The 21,344-nt window shown below is 45.2% G+C and overlaps 1 protein-coding gene across 3 annotated transcripts in view; it reads right to left on the bottom strand.

Moving 5' to 3' along the window:
- The window catches only part of ABCC4 (ATP binding cassette subfamily C member 4 (PEL blood group)), a 265,767-nt gene that overhangs the window by 170,229 nt on the left and 74,194 nt on the right, over positions 1-21,344 (bottom strand). For 2 of the 3 annotated variants that reach the window (XM_040487238.1, XM_040487236.1), the window contains exons 5-9: positions 12,960-13,001; positions 12,068-12,157; positions 10,599-10,762; positions 9,121-9,246; positions 7,661-7,910 (exon numbers count right to left, since the gene is read on the bottom strand). In XM_040487238.1, the coding sequence (XP_040343172.1) occupies positions 7,661-7,910; positions 9,121-9,246; positions 10,599-10,762; positions 12,068-12,157; positions 12,960-13,001 (672 nt within the window). The remainder of the gene's footprint in view (positions 1-7,660; positions 7,911-9,120; positions 9,247-10,598; positions 10,763-12,067; positions 12,158-12,959; positions 13,002-21,344) is intronic. The other variant, XM_040487237.1, reaches the window with a different exon arrangement.

Below are 21,344 nucleotides of genomic sequence, written 5' to 3'. Positions count from 1 at the left end.
CAAGCCAAGAAACGCCAAGGTGTGCCAGCCACACGAGAAACTAGAGAAGGCAAGGAAGGATTCTCCCTTATGGGTTTCAGAGGGATCACGACCCTGAGGACACCCTGATTTCAGACTTCTGGCTCCAGAACCGTGAAACAACACATTCCTGTTGCTCTGAGCCACCTAGTTTGTGGCAACTTTGCGGCCCCAGCGCTAGCAAACCGACATACAACCTCACGAAGGTTTGCTCAGGAAAGGAAAATGAACTACCTGTATAAGCAGCTTTAACACGGGTATTCTAGGACCCACGGGCAAACCTCATCCTAACCAACATAGGAAGCAACTGAAATAAGCATGTGAAAATGTTTCAGGAGAACAACACAGAAGTCAACTGCTACTCTAAAAACCATAAACACTCTTTAAGTCATTAAAATCTTGTCTATCTTGCTGCAAAGCTACAAGTGTGATTAAAGCTGAATATGCAAAGTTTCTTCTGTGCAGGAAAAGGAAAACGTGTTCTTGTGCATTTCTCTCAAAGACGCAGCCTGCGGGAGGCGAGGTCTGCTCACAGATGCTTCCACTCGACCAGGCTCGCTGAGAACCTTCCTCTCTGCCCCATGCCCGTGTCTAACAGGGAAGCAGAATGGACAGACGATGGTCTGAGGACTCCTTCCTTTGCAGGCTTTAAACCCAGCATGGCCCTGATTTCTCTTCCACACCAGCTCCCCCACAGTCACCCAGACAGCAACTCTTGCCTATTCTGCAACAACTCCGATCCCTCCAATTCTTCATTCCTCTTGAGACAACGTAATTTCGGAATCTCACCACCAATCGTTTACAACACCGACACAATTTTTTGCTGTCTCCCTATACCCTCCCGATTCCTTCCCCAGCATCCCCAACACTGTCAAACCTAACACCACTTCCTATTTTTTTTTTAACGTTTATTCATTTTTAAGAGAGTGAGAGAGCGTAAGTGGGCCAAAGGCAGAGAGAAGGGGACAGAGGATCCGAAGCAGGCTCCACACTGACAGCAGAGTCCCTGACGCAGGGCTTTAACTCATGAACCAGGAGATCATGGCCTGAGCCGAAGTCAGTTGCTTAACCAGCTGAGCCACCTAGGCGCCCCACACTCCCTCATGAGCTCACTGAAACACCTCTGAGAACGTCCACCATGCTTAAAACCCTTCAGTGACCCATGAGCACCGAAGTTCACACTCCCCAAGTGCCCTCCGCCTTGATACTCTGAGTACTGAACCAACCCTTCCTTCCCAACCCATCTCAAATGCTAATCCTCCTGGGAACCAGCTCACAAGGGCCCTAGCTGGCACTGCCCACCCTACTTCTGAATCCCCAAAGGGATATTAAGTCATGGCGAGGGAGAAGACTATGCCATTCACGGACTTACGAACAGCCCAACTCAAACCCCACACTGAGGCTAGCAAAGGGTCAGCATGTCACGATAACCCCTAAAGAACCCGACTCTACGGCTGGTACGAGTGAATCTAATCACTGACTAGATCACTACAGTCTTACACAGTATGAGTTAAGATGGCAACAAGCAGAAGGCTGTAGGTGTCATAAATCTTGTCTAGACAGAATAAAACTCAAATTTTAGCTTAAGCATATTACCAAGACATAAAATTCAAAATTCAGTATGTGCATATTAGAATAGAAATTCTGCACCTTCAAGGAAAGAAAGAAAAGAGAAACTATGCACACAGTGAGGAAGTAAATCTATTGAGCATTTGTCCGTAAATAATAGGTCTGAGTGGAGAAAGGAGTCACAGTCTCCCGGTGGTTAAATGAGGCTCCATTCAACACATGAACGGCTTATAAAGGTGCCAGATGTGCTGGCTGGATTTTTCTCAAGTGCTCAGGCTGATGAAAAAGCTGACATTAAATTGCCATTAAAGCCATGAAGTGCATACCCAGAACAGGTCATGCGGGAAAGCGTCAGCCGTCAGAACTCAAGCCAACAAGATTGACTTCACAGTGGCTGCTAGGCAAAAACCTAAGCAGCTTTGTGAACACTATAACCTCACTTTACTGGGTGTAGACATCGTTAAGACTTTCACTGCTTTGAAGTTAAGACAAGATCTTTTATAATCCTATTGGACTCGTTCAATGTCACTAAGAGAAAAATAGAAGGAACTTCTTGGGCCTATAACTTCGTAGTAAATCCTTCATTTTCAGTACATGGAAAAAAAGGAAATTGACAAGTGTGTGTGGAAGAGAAGACATACACTCTACAGCCCACGTTTGGCTTTACGCCAGAGCTGGGGATCCCAGCGCCACCTTCAAGGTGGAGAGGTGTGCTGCATTTACCTCTGGGACTCCCAAACATCATCTGAGTCCCAGGCTGCAGGAGACAGTGTCACAGCAAACTTCTGGGCGCCTCCCAAGCTTCTGACCCTCTACGAGCCAAACCTCGCCTAGTCCTGACTACCTGGTGAGTGTCCTCAGCACATCTTTTCTTCCTCGCCTGCTGCCATTTTTACCTCTCGCTGCACAAAACACGTGAGAGGCAGGGAAGGAAAGAGGAGTGAACATTGGATCAGTCCATTATACTCACTGCCTATTACCTGTGTCAGGTACGTGCTCCTGAGTGGCTCTCAAATCTCACTGCGTCTAGTTCAGCCTAATCCAAACCACATCACCCGGTTCCTGGACTGCATTAGCCTCTGAACACACACACACACGTAACTCTCCACGGAACTCCTTCAGCCTTCCCAGGAAGCCCCACCTCCAAAATTACAGCGGTGTCTACAAAGCACCTCATAGGACCTCAGCCTTTTTCTTAAAAAAAGAAAAAAAAATTTTAATGTTTATTTACTCTTGAGAGATCGAGCATGAGCAGGGGAGGGGGAGACAGACACACAGAATCAGAAGCAGGCTCCATCCAGGCTCTGAACTGTCAGCACAGAGTCTGACATGGGGCTCAAACCCATGGACCATGAGATCATGACCTGAGCTGACGTTGGACACTTAACCGACTGAGTCACCCAGGCATCCCATCAGACTTTTTTCTTCCAAAGACTGACTGATGACACGAAACACACATTAACAGTGAATGTCATTGTGTGAGCATTTATTAACTCCCTCTCGATGCTTCAGAAATTCTAAGCAGGCAAGCCTTCTGTGCATTTGCTTATCATTGTATATACACATCTAGCACAGCCCCAGGCTTGAGGTAGGCGCTCAGTTACTTTGTGGGGTGACTGAAGGAATTCTAAATGGGCCCCCCAAAAGTCTAGCACAAACCAAGACCGGTGTTAGTTTCTCCCGCCCACTGATTTTAGTCTTAACATGACCCTGACATCTTTTACATTTTGCCAAGCACATTCTGGCTTTGTGTGCTTTTTCCCGCAGCTGGGGCAACATTTCCCACGTGTGGCATGTTTTCAGGTAACACAGGCACACTTGCCTAGGACACAGATACCTCGGGCCCTGCATGAACCAGAGACTCAGAGTCCCCAAACTGTCATGAGTTACTTTTCATAAGCCCTCCAGGTGATTCTGCTGTACTTGAGATCTAAATTTCTTAAGGGGTTATAAAAACCATATGGGTTGGAAAAAAGTCTAAGATCTAAAAGAAAAAAAGATACTTCAGTAATTACTTCAAAGCCACCATGAAGCAGTTTGCCATGCTAACCACCCCTTTCTCACCAACCTTCTCGGCCACTGGTCCCACCTCTACTGAAAACAACTTCTGCTCAACAAACTCTAAATCCCTAGGCCCACCTTTCTGCCAGAAACTTTATACAGAGGAGAGAAGACTTGGGCTTTCAGCCCAAATCAAAGATGCTTCATCAGGACACAAAGGGGCTTGACAAAGTCAGACCCAGGAAAATTCAAAGTTCTCAGCAAGTCATACCTTTGATGCTACTGGACACATCTCCATGGGAAGAATTTCCAGCCTCAGACACAGTTCAGCTGCATTTTAGCAGAAAAGCAATCAGAAGTCCCACCGAAATATTTGGATACAACTCCCTCAAAACCTTCTGCAAGATCCCTTTCATGCTATGTGATTTTATGTATCACAAAACAACGCTCAACTGCTGGATGCCTGCAGCATCTCACAGACGTGGAGAATACAGTGACACATCTCCTGAGCATGTGCGGTGAGGAATGCAAAGATGGACAAGGCACTGCGCCTGTCTTCAGAAGCCTGGAGATCGGGGAGGAGAATACATCCATGCCACACACGCGGGAAGTGAGGACAAAGTCACATCCGGGGAGTTCGAAGGAGGAGACGGGAGATTCCAGTGGGTGTGGTGGTTAATTTTATGGGTCAACATGGCTAAGCCACAGTCATTTGCTCAAACACGTCTGGATGTTACAGTGAAAGTACCTTTCAGATGAGACTGACACTTAAATCAGTGGGCTTTAAAGCAGATTATCCTCCATGATGGTAGGTGGGCCTCACCCAATCAGTTGAAGACCTTAAGAGGAAAGAAAAGACTGACCTTCCAAGAGAGCATTCTGTCTCTAGATTGCCTTTGGATTCAAGATGCACTTTAGCATAAAGCCACATGGTTTTCATCTTCCTTTATTACACAATGGCCAGTAAAACTAATGTTTTTAACCAAAGAAGACGGATGCTTCTAACTATCTATGAGACCTAATAGCCCAGGCCAGAAGCCAGGCCAGCAGAGTCTACACTGACTCTGAATTAGTGTTGCTTCCACTAATTCAGTATTTATCTGAAGCCCAGTAGATGCCCAACATGGGCCAGCCACTATGCAAAAGAACTATCAGATATCATCTGCTGTCAGGGGGCTTAGTATAGTCCTGTCGAGTCAGAGCCAGCCACATGCCATGATGCTGAACGGTGTGGTACTGGCCTTGCACATATATATGGAAGCTTGGGGAGCCTGGGTGACTCAGTCAGTTGAGCACCTGACTCTTGATTTCGGCTCAGGTCATAATCCCGGGGTCATGGGATAGAGCCCCACGCTGGGGCTTGGGATTCTCTCTCTCTCCCTCTGCCCCTTCTCTGCTCACTCTCTTGCTCTCTTGCTCTCTTTCTCTCTCTCTCTCTCTCTCTCTCAATCTGTCTCTCTCTCTCTCTCTCAAAATGAATAAACTTAAAAAAAATTTTTTTAATATGGAACCCTGAGGTCAGCATGAGAAAAAGTGCTGGAGGAAGATTGCCGGGGCTGGGGGACTCAGCAGCATTTACCTAAATCAAGAACAGAAAAAAAGGCAACCCCCTGAGATGAACAGCATGGGCAAAAACCCTAAAGCGCATATGAATGTGGTGCATCACAGAGACAAGCCCTTCCCCTCCCCCACATCCGGGGCCAGAATGGAGGGTCGTGCGCTGGGAAACATGGGCCAGTTGAGCTTAAACCCAGAGCTTAAAATTTTGATTCTGCAGGAACCCCTGCAGGTCTCTTCAGAATGAGACTGGATGATGAAAACTACACGTGAGGAAATACTCGTGCCGGAAGATCCTAGGAAGGCAGTGCAGGTGACGTAACAAGGGGTAAGAAAGCAGGGTCTGGGAAGAATCCTAGTGCATCGTGTGCAAGCTGTGTGAGGATGGGCACACTGGTTCACTTGCTGCAGGAACGGTGTCCTTACCGGTCAAGTGGGGACACTAGTGCTCACGAACTGCTGTCAGGATGACCCGAGACAATGTGCCTGGACCTCACTAAGCGCGGGCTGCAGCAGCGACAGTCACAAAATGACAGCAAAATGTGCATGGGAAGCTGGCATCTGGAAAGCTTCTAGGTATGCTTAGAATATCACTGTGGCCAAAGTATCTTCCTAGATGTGCTCTTTCAAGATGCAAACGCTACAAAACAGAAATTTTATTGAAATGCATGGGCCACAACTTTAACAAAGTTGTTGGAAGCCCCTGGGAGGAAGCATGACAAACTTGGGGACCAGAACTGGCCCCCTAAGACTGATCTCTCTCATGAGTAATATTTTTTTACAGGACAGAAATTTCACGATAAAAAATCTCAGCTTTGGGGCTTCTGGGTGGCTCAGTCAGTTAAGCGTCCAACTTCAGCTCAGGGCATGATCTCACAGTTTGTGGGTTCAAACCCTGCATTGGGCTCTGTGCTGACAGGTCAGAGCCTGGAGCCTGCTTTGGATTCTGTGTCTTCCTCTCTCTCTCTGCCCCTCCCCTGCCCACGCTGTCTCCCTCTCTCAAAAATAAACATTAAAAAAAATTTTTTTTAATTCATCATAAAAAAAAAAAATCTCAGCTTTTTTTAAAAAAAAAAAAAAAAAAAAAAAAAAAAAAAAGGCACACGCAGAGCCATAGAACTTCAGTAGAAACATACTACTACACGTCCATCACTGTGGAGGAACAGGAACAAAACAAACTAGGTTTTTCATAAAGCCCAGGCACTCAAGTTCGTGCCTAGGTCCCGTCAGCAGAGCGTATTTATCTTCATTTTAGACCTATTTATAAACACACAAACACCTGAGCACCCACTGCGTCGGCCTGCATCTTGGCGATATTATTTGCCCTGGGCAACGTAGGGACAGCTAATTAGGAAAAGGAGGCAGCGGTATTGGGGGGGGGGGGGGGGGTGTAGGAAGCAGGGGACATATTTGAAAGACGTTCCCAGAAATGGGCTGAGGCAGGAAAACAAGTAAACAGGGGGGACAGGGGACAAAAGGTGGAGGTCCAAAGACTTACTCAAGACCACAAGGCAGGCATCCATGGGGGACAGAACCCATCTTCAATCAGGGAGAAGTAACGGTGAGGCTGAGGCCATCTCCCCACCCAAGGAGCCAGGGCCCTTCTGCAAGCTCCTTCCTTCCTGACCTAGAGAGGAATCTTCTTCCCCCAAAACTGCATACTGTCGCTGCTGAATCATTTGAGTTGGCACAAGAGAGGAGATGTTCGTTTTCCTCCTGCCTCAGACATCTTCATCACCCTGCAGGTGATCAAAGGCCCTGTGCCACTGCTATCACTGCCCCCATGAATGATCAGCCACTTAGTTCTCTGTAGGGCACACCCCCAAGAAGACAGGGAGGGGAACACGTACAACATTCTGGAATGACTACGGGCTTGGCTGCTGAGAAAGTTAAACCACAGCATGAGGACACCAAATTAAAAGCAGGTGTTTCGGGGCACCTGGGTAGCTCGGTCGGCTTAGCATCCAACTCCTGATTTCGCCTCAGGTCATGATCTCCATGTTCATGAGTTCCAACCCCCTGTCAGGCTCTGCATGGACAGCAAGGTGAAGCCTGCTTGGGATTCTCTCTCTCTCTCTCTCTCTCTCTCTCTCTCTTTCTCTCCCCCTCTCTCTCCGCCCCTCCCCCCGACTTGCACTCTCTCTCAAAACAAAACATAAAAATTAAAAAATAAAAAATAAAATGAAATCAGGTGTTATGCTTAAAATCCACCTACAACTTAAAAAGGTTATTTGTCATTGGGGCGCCTGGTGGCTCAGTCAGTTGAGCGACCTACTTCGGCTCAGGTCATGATCTGGCCGTTTGTGAGGTCGGGCTCTGTGCTGACAGCTGGGAGCCTGGAGCCTGCTTCGGATTCTGGGTCTCCCTCAGTCTCTGCCCCTACCCTTCTCATGCTCTCTCTGTCGCGCGCACGCGCGCTCTCTCTCTCTCTTTCTCTCCCTCCCTCCCTCCCTCCAAGATAAATAAACGTTAAAAAAATTTTTTTTTTTAAAAACAAGGTTATTTGTTGCCAAACCTTGATCCTTCGGATGCTGACAACCGCCTCTGACACCTTCTCAATGGCCGCAGGGAAAAAAAGGGTGACCGTCAACCGCACGGCCCCATACAGTGTCACTGCCACGAACACATGGCTGGCTGTGATCACGTGTCCAAGAAGCACGTAGGTGGTGAAAGTCACAAAAACGATGTTTTTGCTTGCAACGAAAAATGACGCCAAATTCATTCCTCTGAGGTAGGAACTTCTCAGAATCTTGGAAATTTCCTTCCTGGAAAAGAGAGGATATAGGTTTGAAGGAAGCATCAACATCCACGTCGTCTGTTCAAGCGCCTGTTGCCCGTGGCCCCTTTCCAGGCTCCAACATAAGGACCACACGCTCAGAACCACTCCGCTCACCTTAACTAAACGGAGGCGTAATGTCGCACGTTAACATTCTGGGTCGATCAGACCAGGTTGAACATTCACTCAACAAGCACACGTGACTACAAGTCCTGTGCTGGGCACCTTGCTGATGACAGACACAGCCTGTCCTCTCCGGGAACTCATGAACTCATAAGGAGAAGAGACTAAGCAACCCAAAATGTGTGCACTGGACAGAAACAGTGAGTGCAGGCCCCGTGGGTGCACAGAGAAGAGGTGCCTCCCTCAGAACAGTGGAGTCGGGGCCGGACGCATGCGAGTGGAACCTGGGGGGATGAGCCAGGTTGGTCGGGCTTGGTAGGGGCCAGGGAAGAACGAAGCTGCGTGCACTCGAAGCAGAGGAAGACGTACCTATGAAGTAAGTGCAAGAGGGAACAAAAGCACTGGGCTGTCAGAGAGGGGCCGTGGGCGGGGGGCATACAACTGATCAAGTATTTAACTCACAGACTGAAAAACATTCTACAAACGTAAAGCCACACAAAAAGGACCAGTGTTTCCATGGATCTGTGTCTCTGTCTGGAATGAATCATATTGATTCTGACAGTTTGGCCCAATCTCTATAATTTTCCTATTTGTGCTACATTCGCACAAATTATAGCGTCAGTGTAAATGTCATATTTGCAAATACTACCATCATGGCTGGTTTGGGATCTGGGGTATTAAGAGACATTTGAAATTTTGTTTTTGGAGTAGCAGAAGCACAGGGTGGGGTGTATAGTATTTAAGTTCACATTTAAAAAAATATATATTTTTTAATGTTTATTTTTGAGAGAGAGACAGAGTGCGAGAGGGGGAGGGGCAGAAAGAGAGGGAGACACAGAATCCAAAGCAGGCTCCAGGCTCTGAGCTGTCAGCACAGAGCCCAACGTGGGGCTCGAACTCACAAGCCGTGAGATTGTGACCTGAGCAGAAGTCGGACACTTAACCGACTGAGCCACCCAGGTGCCCCTAAATTCACATTTTAATGTGAAAACTTCATTGAGACTTGTCAAACAATTCGGTGAAAGCAGGAGATCGAAAAGTATAGAAACGTGATGTGAAATACACAGAAACTTTACCTTCTCAAACTGGTGACAAGGTCTGCAAATGACTTTTCCCAAGCATACATTTTTATTATTCTTATGCCAGTGATAACTTCATTCATGGTCCTGATCCTGACGTCTGTGAAAGTCGCAGTCTTATTCCTAAGGGGACAGACGTGAGAGATGAATAACAGCCATCACAGCCCCACTTTGCTTATCAGCAGCTGGCACAGTCAGAGACCAGGGATCAAATGCTTCCCTACAGCAACTCTGCGCAGACAGCAGAGGCAGTTCCTACTCAAAATACAAATGGAAAAAGACTTCAGTTAGGAAGTCAACAATTCATCCCAGTTCAAGAAGTCTTTTGGAGAACTTACAACATTGGCTAAGGAAGACATCAGAGAGAGTCAGATACAAACCATCTGTTCTGGGAGGTCATGAGTGGGTAGGGAAGGCAGAAAGGCGCCTGAATCTCACAACAATAATACAGTTGGCTGCAGTATAATAACATGGTAACAAAGTGCTTCAGAGCAGAAAAGAAAGAGCTGTTGATTCTACTGGGCGAGGGGGAGAGCAAGAAAAGCTTCAGAGTCCCAGCAGTTTTGGAACAGGACCCAAAGGATAAAGAATATATCTCCATGGCTAAGAGGGGAAAGAAAATTTCAAATAGAGAAAACACCACCGGTAAAGACACAGAAGAACTCAATGCGCTTCAAATAGCTCCTCATCATCCACCTGACGACCTTGACCGTGACCCTCTCCCAGTCCTCTGGCACCTGCTTCACCCCCAGTAAGCTCTGCATCACCAGCCACTTTTCTATCATGTATGCTGCTAGGACTGTGGGACGTATAAAGATATAACTGAGGTTGGCGTTGCCCTTGGGGAGCTTATAAAATTTAGTGGACACGCTGAATTATAAACAAGGCACACACATACACACCTGGAAACAGCTCTAACACAAGCGTAACAAAAATATACGCAGCCAGAGCTGGGCCTCTAAATAGACATTTAAATTGTCGCATTATTTAATACATGTTTAAATAACATCATATGTAAATTTTGCTTGAAGACACTACTTACAAGGCACGGTGCCCAAAAAGCTGGCCAGGAGGAGCCAGTGGATGTCTTCACCTTTCCAGCCTAAAGCTGGAGCCTCCACTGGCCAAGCCTGAACAGCCAACACAAAGGAGAGATCACAGAAGACATTTGTTTGGCTTTTGAACAAAAGCAGGGGCCAGGGGTGCCTGGGTAGCTCAGCTGATTAACCATCCAACTCCTGATCTTGGCTCAGGTCATGATCTCACGGTTCCTGAGATCGAGCCCCGCGTCGGGCTCTGTGCTGACAGCACAGAGCCTGCTTGAGATTCTCTCTGCCTCTCTCTCTGCCCCTTCCACTGCTCTCTCATACTCTCTCACTCTCAAAATAAACTTAAAAAAAAAAAAAAAGCATGGAGCAGACCATGGATATTAACAAATACATATTACCTATTTTTTGAACCAGTGTTTCTCTTACCGGAGTGATGAAAACAACTTCCCGATGCAGCTTTGCAAGGGCAGAAGAACAATTAGAACTGCCATCCCGGCCAGACAGGATATTCCTATTTCCATCCAGAGCAAGGCAGTCACTGCTATGGCCTGCAGTGGCCCTACCCACAGAAAGTGTAAGAATATGGTCACCTTAAAAGAAAAAGACAAAGCTTTCTTAGGACTACAGAAACACAAAATCAGTGAGGACAGAAACAATCTGCTCTCAAAGAACAGTCAGGAACCTACACAGAAATGATCACAGTGGGTTTTAAACCTGCTAACGCCAAGATCCCAAGTATCCGCCCCAGATGAAGCTGTTCCAGGACACAGGGAAGGCTTCAGGGACATCCAGGGAGAACACGACCACCAGTACTAGAAGGAAGATCTCAAGGGGCGCCCCGGTGGCTCAGTCCGTTAAGCGTCCAACTCTTATTCTCAGCTCAGATCATCATCTCGCAGTTCGAGAGTTTGAGTCGTGTCAGGCTCTGCTCTGATGGTGCGGAGCCTGCTTGGGATTCTCTCTCCTTCTCTCTGCCCCTCCCCCACTTGTATACATGCACGTGCACACTCTCTCTCTCAAAATAAATAAACATTAAAAATTAAACCAAAAAAAGAAGGAAGATTTCAATTCTGTCTACCCCACGCATGGGCCCAGGGTTCCCCCAAACTTCCTCTACTACAAAATTCAGCCCCACCTCCCTTGGGCTCCCCAGGACCTCACAAAAACCTGTATTACGGTACCTACCATGCTCTCTAGTAATTACTTGCTCATTTCTCTCCCTGATAGGCTGTGCTTCCCCAGGGCAGAAACTAAGCCTTATTCATCCCTGAAACTGAATAGGAACCTTAGTTCATGTTTGATGAATGCATAATTGAAAGAGAAGTGGTCTAGTGCCATACAGATCCAACCAGCAGCTACGATGCCCCAGAAAGTGTGATATATTCATAAGGTAAATGTAAATGCAACACGGTGGGATACAGAAGAACAGTTTGTTTCTGGCTAGGGATCACCCATGTGGCATTTTTTAATCAAAGACTTCCTATGTAGCAAGCACTCTAGAAGGCCCAGAACAATCCCTGTCCAGCAGAAAAAGTCAACATCCAGAGAGGGAGGAAGACAATTCAGCAATACCAACACAGTGGGCTCAGAAGCCCCACTCCTGAAGGACTATTAGGACCCTTTAACCAAGCGGGACGAGAACACTGCTGTCTGCTTATGAAGTCTTCAAGTAAGTATGCTGTAAACACATTAAGCAAACAGAACTCTTACCTGCCGGACCACACAAATTATCATAGCTAAGTTGCACACGGAAGAAATGAGACGCGGATAAAAAGTATCCTCGTCTTTGTCCCCAACAGAAGTCTGGCCTACACCCAAAACCGGCACCAGAAACTCCAGTAAGTTAAACCGAGCAAGGGGTGGGGAGGAAAGAGGCCCCCTCAGGGGCAGCTTACCTGGTCAAACTTGTTCACGTCATTGGACAGCAGATTGACGATCTGGCCGGTAGTAGTCTTTCCCATGGCCTTGTTACTAAGGCGAAGTGCCTGGCACAGAGACGGGAATGGAGAATTATACTCCTACAGTGATACATACTAAGCCACACTCAGAGAACTAGGAACATGGAGTGTATTTTTATGGGGTCTTGCATGATGTCGGGAGAGCAGGATGACCTGTGACAGCAGGGCTCTAGGGACCTGGGGTCAGCCTTCGACTAATGTGGTGGCAGCCACGTCCCTGGAGGATCAACGAGAGCAACGGAGGCAGAAGCCAACTCCCCCAGACCAGTTTTGATGAGTTTGGACAAGCCCCAAGTATAGAAGGATATGTCCTCCGGAGTCAACTAAAGTAATTTTGAGCCACATTCTACGAGAGTGAAGAGGCTATCTAAGGACAGCAATTAGGAGACGGACTAGCTAGAAATCTGGAACCAGTCCTTAATTCTGCATGCAACGTCTGGGTCTTAAGTCTCCTGGTTCTGGAAATGTAAATAAGCCCAGATGCTGCCTGGACAGACCCCAGGGTCCCTATGAGTGGGATGCCAGATGCTCTTTATCCACTACGTGGAGGACACCAAGTGCTCCAGTAGATAGGGTGACTGAGGAGGCGTGTTCCCTGTTTAGAGATAGGACGTGATATGGACAAGCACCGGTAATTCAAGCGTGAAATGGACAGTAATGCCAGCAGCACAGGGAACTGGTGACAGTTTCCATTGAGTGACACTGTGGGCAGGACAGACCCTGGACAATGGGGAGGAGAAACTATGGAGAGAAGGGAAGAACACTGTGACTGGAAGGAACAGCATGCAGTCAGGGAAGAGAAATGTAGAAGCAGCTGAGTAAAGAGTACCTGAAATCCGGCTAGAAAAGTAGAATGGAAAGCATATAATGTCTGGAAAACAGAATGGAGCAGGAAATGTCTTTTTACATTAGAGCAAGAAACGCAACTCTACGAAGATTCAACTGTAGAAGTCACTGCCCAGGAGACTCTTATAAGAAGGGAGGATTAGGAACCACTGATGGTCCAGGCAAGGGTAAAAAGACGGTGTGCTAGGGCTGTGTGAATGTGAATGGAAAGGAAGGGCCAGATATAAGGGAAGACACTTTGGAAAATAAAAAGTGTTACATAAATATAAGTACATCAGTCACAAAAAATACAGCCCCCCCCCCCAACTATAAAGAAAAAAGAAAAGAAATGCCCCTACAGGAAGAAATAAACCTCAGTGCCTTAATTATCGAAGGCTCATTTGAAAGTATTTTTAAAGCCAATTTTACATACAAATACATGTGAATCCCTCATGTAGAAGATACACTATGGAAGTAGATACATGATAACTAATTTTAACAATTAAAGTAAGTCAATAGCACATAAAACTGATTCTAAAACTGATCATTTTCGGGGAGCCTGGGTGGCTCAGCCGGTTACACATCCAACTTCAGCTCAGGTCATGATCTCACAGCTCGTGAGTTCGAGCCCCACGTTGGGCTCTATGCTGACAGCTCCGAGCCTGGAGCCTAGAGCCTGCTTTGGATTCTGTGGTCTCCCTCTCTCTCTGTGCCCCTCCTCTACTCACGCTATGTCTCTCAAAAATAAGTAAACGTTAAAAAAAACTTTTTTTGACTGATCGTTTTCAAAACTTCTCAAGACTACTGTACCCAATTAGAATCATCACGGACAGACTGTCACTGACAATGAGGACCACAGGTAAGAGGGTGCAGATGACAATTTGTGCAAAAGACCAAGCTCTTCTCAGCGGGCCATCAGGACAACTTGTCATTCAGTTATGTCTGTGACCAGGTACAGTAACAGACCAAAGGCTGGCTCCGGAACAAATCACACATAAGTTAAGGACAACGCTGCAGCCAACACAGAAATTAATCATCTGTCCAAAGAAAAGCAGTCACACTCTGAGTAGGACAAAAAAAAAACAGTGGAGTGTCATTAATGTTGGTAATGAGGAAGACACACCTTCCAAGCAAACTGCTTGGGTGGAGGCTGCCTCCACCCCTGAAAGAATGGTTGGTCCCGGACTCCCGCCCCCGCCCGTAAATCTAAGAAACTGGACGGAACATAGGAGGCCACTGTTTCAGGCAGGAACCACGGGCGCCACAGGACCCGGTGCGCCGAGAGAAGGGAAACACCAGAGCAGAGCCCCGGGACAGCCGGCTTCCTGCCTGGGGGCATTTGCCAGCAGAACTGTAGTTTCCCTGTGCCAAGGAGGAAGAGGCAGCTGTTTCAAGTTGCAGAAACGTCTGGCATTTGCAAGCCAGGTGGCAGAAGGGTAGGCCCCAGAAGTTTCTGTAGGGATTTAGCAGAGGAGCGGGGGGTAGCTGTGGGCTCAAGAGAGACTCCAGAGGTCATGCCGGGGGTCACAGAGTTTCTGCCCAACCAGAATAAAACGATCTTCATAAGCACCTCAAATACTCCATTTAGACACCAGGAGGGCCATGCCTTAGTAATAAAGATCATACTCTAGAGTAAGAGCCACGTACCTGGACTTCATCTAAAATGGAAACACCATTTTAGACGGATACACAGGTACCTAGAGTAGGAAGGTGGATAGTTACACAGGTAGATAGAGAGATCCACTCCTGACAGGACTGACCTGTCAGGAATCGCTTAGAAGAAAAAAGCTCAATCAATACCCTTTAGTCAAAACTCCCTATCATGTTATCCCCCACAGTATCCAACACAGTAAATAGCTATTATACAGGCAAAGAAGAAAAAGCGACCCATTATCAAGGAGAAAGAACATAGGCAATGGAAGTAGAGCCTGACATGATCCAGATTTAGGAATTAGAGATGAGAACTAGAAAACAACTATTATAAATTATGTCCAAGGACTTAAAGCAAAACCTGGTTATAACAAGGGAATTAGAATGGGTAATTTTAGGAGAGAAATGAGCACTATCAAAAGGAGCAATATGGGGGCGCCTGGGTGGCTTGGTTGGTTAAGAATCCGACTTCAGGGGCGCCTGGGTGGCTCAGTCGGTTAAGCGTCCGACTTCAGCTCAGGTCACGATCTCACGGTCCGTGAGTTCGAGCCCCGCGTCAGGCTCTGTGCTGACAGCTCAGAGCCTGGAGCCTGTTTCAGATTCTGTGTCTCCCTCTCTCTCTGCCCCTCCCCTGTTCATGCTCTGTCTCTGTCTCAAAAACAAATAAACGTTAAAAAATAAATAAATAAATAAATAAATAAAAAGGAGCAATATGAAACATTCACTAGATAATTTTAGTACCAGAAAATTTCCACTGATCTCTTCCCAGATTCATCAACCCTTTTAGATTACAATCTGAAAAATAGAAGGAAAGACAGAAAGAAATTGAAGAAAAAAAAAAAAGCTTGAAGGTTCAGTGGGGCAATAATAAGCAATGAAACACATGTAATTGGCAGTCCTGGAAGAAGATGACAAAATAGGGAAGAAAAAAAAAATGTTTAAGTTTATTAGTTTTTTTTTTTTTTGAGAGAGAGAGAGAGAGCAGGGGAGGGGCAGAGAGAGAGGGAGACAGAGAGAATCCCAAGCAGGCTCCACACTGACAATGTAGAGCCTGATGCAGGGCTCAAACTCCCAAACTGTGAGATCGTGACCTGAGCCAAAATCAATAGTCAGACACTTAACCAATTGAGCCACCCAGGCACCCTGGGAAGAAAACAATATTTGAAGGAATAATGGCTGAAATTTTTCCAAGTCTGGTAGAAAATATTCATTTTCATACGTAAGAATCTTAGCAAACCCCAAGAAGCATTAAAAAAAAAAAAAAAAAAAAGACTTTTCCCTAGGCACATCACAAACTGCTAAAAACCAGAAAGTAAGACAAAGTCATGAAAGGAGCCAAGAAAAATAACACATTACACACACAGAAACAATCAAGTGATGCTGACATCCGAAACAATGGACACAAACAGTGGAACATCTATTGAGAGCTAACAGACTGGAAACAATAACTGAATTCTATAAGCAACACAGATGTACTTCAAACGATGACAGTGAAATTAAGACATCTTCAAATAAAGTCTGAGAATTTATCACCAGCCAAACGAAACTTTAAGAAATTATAAAAGAAAGTCTTCAAGCTAAAGGGAACTGGTGCCAAACAGACAAAAACTCAGATGTACCATAAGGAATGAAGAGAAACCAAACTGGCAAAAAGGCAGGTAGACATAAAAGATTAAAAATCTCCTTTCAATTTATTTGAAAGACAACTGGCTGCTCAAAGCAAAAAATGGTAACACTCCATGGTATACGTAGAGGTGAAATACATTCACACCAATAGCACAGTGAATGCGGAAGAGTAGCAGAGTTTTATGCTTGCATGTTTCGTACATTTTAGGTAAAGTAGTCCAACAGTAGGACTATACAGACAGTGACAAGCTAAGAAGCCTATTTGAATCCCTAAGTCGACACTAAAAACACAAGAGATACTGCTAAAAAGCCAATAAAGGAATCAAAATGGAATACTAAAATATATCTGATGAGGGGCACCTGGGTGGCTCAGTCAGTTAAGCGTCAGACTTCAGCTCAGGTCGTGATCTCAGGGTTTGTGAGTTCAGGCCCCGCGTCCGGCTCTGTGCTGACAGCTCAGAGCCTGGAGCCTGCTTACAATTCTGTGACTTCCTCTCTCTCTGCCCCTCCCCCCGACTCATGCTCTCTGTCTCTCAAAAAAAAAAAAAAAAAAAAAAGGAATAAACGTTAAAAACAAAAAAATTAAAAGCCAGAAATTGTCACAACAGATTAATAAAGGACTGACCTAAGTTGCTGTATAAGGGAGATATACTTTAAATATACGAACAGGTTGAAAGTGAAAAGGATAAAAAAGATATGCCATGCAAACAACGGGTACAATGAATGTGGTGTGGCTCTATTAATATAAGACAACACAGACTTTGAGACAAGGAATATGACCAGAGATTAAAAGGAACATATCATAATGATAAAGTCAATTCACCACACCTAAATGTGTATGGATCAAATTATAGTTTCAACATATATGAGACAAAAACAGAACTACTGAGAAAAATCAGAAAACACACAATCATAGATCTCAACATTCCTTTCTCAGTAACTGATAAAAGTAGACCAAAAAAAAAAAAAAAAAGAGTAAGGCTACAGAAGACGTGAACAACACTAGTAACCACCTTAACCTAACTGATGTTTGTGGAACACCACACCCAACAATTGCAGGACAGTTTTCTCAAGTACACGTTGGATATTTCTCAACATAGACCCTATATGCCGGGGCTGGTATATAAATCTCAATAAATGTCTAAACACAAAAATGTTCCACAGAATGTTCTCCGATATCAAAAAAATTAAATTAGAAATCACTAAGATAGCTCTAAAAACCCCAAATATTTGAGAATTAACAACATATTTCTAAATAGCTATGTGGCAAAGACGACCCCATAAGAGAAATCAGAATTATTTTTAAATAAATGAAAGTGAAAATATACCACATTATAACCTGTAAAGATACAGGTAAGCAAGCCTTAGAGGAAGCTTCTAGCTTTAAATGTTTTACATTAAAAGAAAGAAAGGTATAAAATTGATGATCAAAGATTCTGACTGAGACCAAAGAAACAGGAAGACACACACACACACACACACACACACACACACACACACACACACCCCTCTGTTCATACCTCCAGAAGAGCATCTAGTGTAATCAAAGATCTGTGTGTTGCCCCCCACCCCCCGCCCTGGAACTATCCGCTCACTGAGTGCACAGACCCTGTCATATTCATTTACAATCAGCAGCATCATAAAAACAGCCACCTTTTAATGAGCACCTACTATAACCCAGACAATTGAATAGGAAATGATCTTGGGCACCCGAGTAAGCCCCACTTCTCTCTCTCTCTGCCCCTCCTGGGATTCTCTCTCTTTCTGTCCCTCGCTCACTTGCACCCTCTCTCAAAAAAAAAAAAGGAAACAACCTTACAAAGGAAAAATTATCCCTTATTTTGCAGATGAGAAAATAAGCTGAGCATATTCATGCCTCACAGAGAACACTGTATTTTTTCTTCTAATGAAGCAAAATTACCACTCTTCTTCGTAATGTAGAAAACTGAAGTTTGTTTCTGATAAATTGTATGCATTATAGTTTAAAAACAGTTCATATCCGGTGTAGAGAAAAACAATGTACAAATTAATGCGTACTAATGCGTCATCATTCTGCTAATGTTTTGGTTCCACATTTCCTTAAGTTGACAGGTTATAAGAGGATACTATTTGGTTAAATTTGTTTCCCTTGTGAAAACAAAATAGTTCCACCATAAGAGCAATAGAAGGCAAACAAAAGAAACCACAATCAGTATTTGCAGTCTCAGTCTATCTTCTGGACCCAAGAAGAGTATCATAATAAATCAAGAACACCTAGTATCATTAAGAATTATAAAAGTCTACCAATTGAAAAAAGGGAGACAAGGAATATGTGCAGGAAATTCACTATGGGAAACAAATGGCTAATGAAAATTTGCAAATACTCAAATTCATTCTGACTCAGACATGTAAATTAAAAGAACAGAGCAGTATAATTTTTCATCTAGAAACTGGAAGTGTGGCAAAGACAAAAAAAAATAATAATAACCAGAACATCCAATCTTTGTCAAGGGTGTGGGGCCATCTCATTTCACCAGAGAGACTGTAAAGAGTTACCAACTCTGGGGGCGCCTGGGTGGTGCAGTCGGTTAAGCGTCCGACTTCAGCCAGGTCACGATCTCGCGGTCCGGGAGTTCGAGCCCCGCGTCAGGCTCTGGGCTGATGGCTCAGAGCCTGGAGCCTGTTTCCGATTCTGTGTCTCCCTCTCTCTCTGCCCCTCCCCCGTTCATGCTCTGTCTCTCTCTGTCCCCAAAAAAATAAAAGTTGAAAAAAGAAATTTAAAAAAGAGTTACCAACTCTGGAAGGAAATCCGGCATTCAAAAGCCTTGAGATGTATATACCCTGAAAAATTAAGGATGTCTCCAAAGGTTTCACTTTGGTCACATTCAATGACATCTGTTAATATAAACAACTGGAAAACCATCTAATTGGTTTGGTCACTACATCTGTTAATATAAACAACTGGAAAACCATCTAATTACAGGTTATGCTAGAATATGTGTGGCCATTAGAAACAACACTGCCAACTGCGGAATACAAACTACATGTGAGCACGCATCAGTTTACAGCTGGTTCCTTCCCTGGGTGGGCGTGAAAATACATCTGGAGTGTAAGACAACCGTATAATCTGGGCGAGAACATTAATTTTCATCAATTTTTTAAAAATAAGTCAAGGGGTGGGGTGCCTGGGTGGCTCAGTCAGTTAAGCATCTGCCTTCAGCTCAGGTCATGATCTCACTGTTCCTGAGTTCGAGACTCAAATTGGGCTCTGTGCTGTGTGTGCAGAGCCTGCTTCAGATCCTTTGTTCCCGTCTCTCTCTGCCCCTCACCCCCTGCTTTGCTGTCTCTGTCTCTCTCTCTCTCTCTCTCTCTCTCTCTCTCCCAAAAATAAATAAATAAATACTTGAAAGGAAGGAAGGAAGGAAGCAAGGGAAGCAAGGGAGGGAAGGGAAGGGAGGAAGGATGGAGCAAACGCGTGCCTGGGTAGCTCAGTCGGTTGAGCATGTGACTCTTAATTTCAGCTCAAATCACAATCTCACACTTCATGGGTTCCAACCCTGTATCAGGCTCTGCACTGACAGCATGGAGCCTGCTTGGGATTCTCTCCCTCTCTCTCAAGTAAATTTAAAAACTAAAAATAAAAAATAAAAAATAAAAAAAAACATAGTAAATCAAGTAATATTCGTCATTCATGTGAAAAATACAGTTTCTTCTTTCTCAATTATGTTCATCAGTACAAATGAAACACAAAACCCAAGTATGGACATCTAACTATCGCTTCTCTAATTGTCCTTCAAAGCAGAAACTGTAGTTCACCTCCTCATGATGCAGATTCCTCATCACCAACTTGACTCCTACCCAACGTCAATAATCCTCAGGACGTGTGGAGGACACTCTTCCAACCGACCGCCCCAAATGGCCAAGCCTTTGGAGGTTTGCATACGTCACAAATCCGTTCTGTTCCCCGCTGCCAGGCTTCCCTTCAGTGGACCATCTCACCAGTACCTACCACTCTTTCCAAACTAGGATACAGCTTTGTAATGTTTTAAGGAAAAATCACAGTAAATTGGCTCTGAGGAGGAACCTAAAGGAACTGCAGAACAAAAAATCAAGTACTTGTATCACCTCTGTCGCATTTGGGGTTTACTTCCTGGTTCGTGGCCCTTCGGCAGAGTTGGGCCTACCAGGTGATGTGGTTTCCAGGTACACTGGGTATCACAACAAGCTAGTGCGAGGAGTATGCTGAGCTCATCTGAAGCAGAAAGTTGCCTGTGTTTTTCCAATATTGTTTCCTGGAGTTGCTTAGTATGCTGCCCCACCGACTTTCATGACGACATAATCTAGAGATTAAACTCCATTTCTGAGAGGAGGACCCAGGGATAGCCTAATATTCTCCGTCCCCATGAACCCATGGGGTCCTGTAGAAGAAAACAGATTCAAGGAAATGGAAACCAAAGTGCACACAAAATCAACAAGCTGCTGCTGTCTATAATCTGAGAGCTCCACTGCCTTTTATTTCTCTTCCTGCCTGGTTTTCCATGGCTGGCACACATACCAGCTCACCTATACAGAAAGCTCTCGGCAAGCCTTGGCATTTAGCTTTCTTTTAGCTCCACTGGCCTTTTCTTTCTCATTCGACCATGGTGACCTACTGGAGTCCAGAGGCCAGAAAGACACGTACAGACTTCACAAGACCTGAGCACAAGGGCCCCACTGTGGAACCCAAGAACCACTTGGGGGCCTGGGATATTTGCTCTGAGGTCAGACCGACTCCACATTCCCTGACTTCATCACCCCTAATGGTCATGAGTCCCCGAATGTGTAAGGCTATATTAATTATGGTAGTGTGTTCAAAGTGAGGTCACGTCCCCAGATAATGAAAGACTCCCCCCAACTCACACCCTTCCATCACCAATTTCTTGCTTTGAAAGAGAAGCCCCATGTGACTGGTTTCCTAAACAAGAGAGGAGAAGAGAGAGACGAGCAGCACAAAGAGTTGTGCCAAAGGTGAGCTGGTGGGGCAGCAGGAAGAAGTAACAATACGGTGAGCACGAAAAACCCAGTAACTAGGAGAGAAAGGAAAGCAAACACACACACACACACACACACACACACACACACACACACACACACA

This window comes from Herpailurus yagouaroundi, unplaced genomic scaffold (genome assembly GCF_014898765.1).
Source record: "Herpailurus yagouaroundi ecotype Mexico unplaced genomic scaffold, PumYag 164, whole genome shotgun sequence".
Taxonomy (NCBI): Eukaryota; Metazoa; Chordata; class Mammalia; order Carnivora; family Felidae; genus Herpailurus; species Herpailurus yagouaroundi.
The sequence above is the reverse complement of the archived record's forward strand: the minus strand, read 5'-3'. Positions and strand labels throughout refer to the sequence as shown.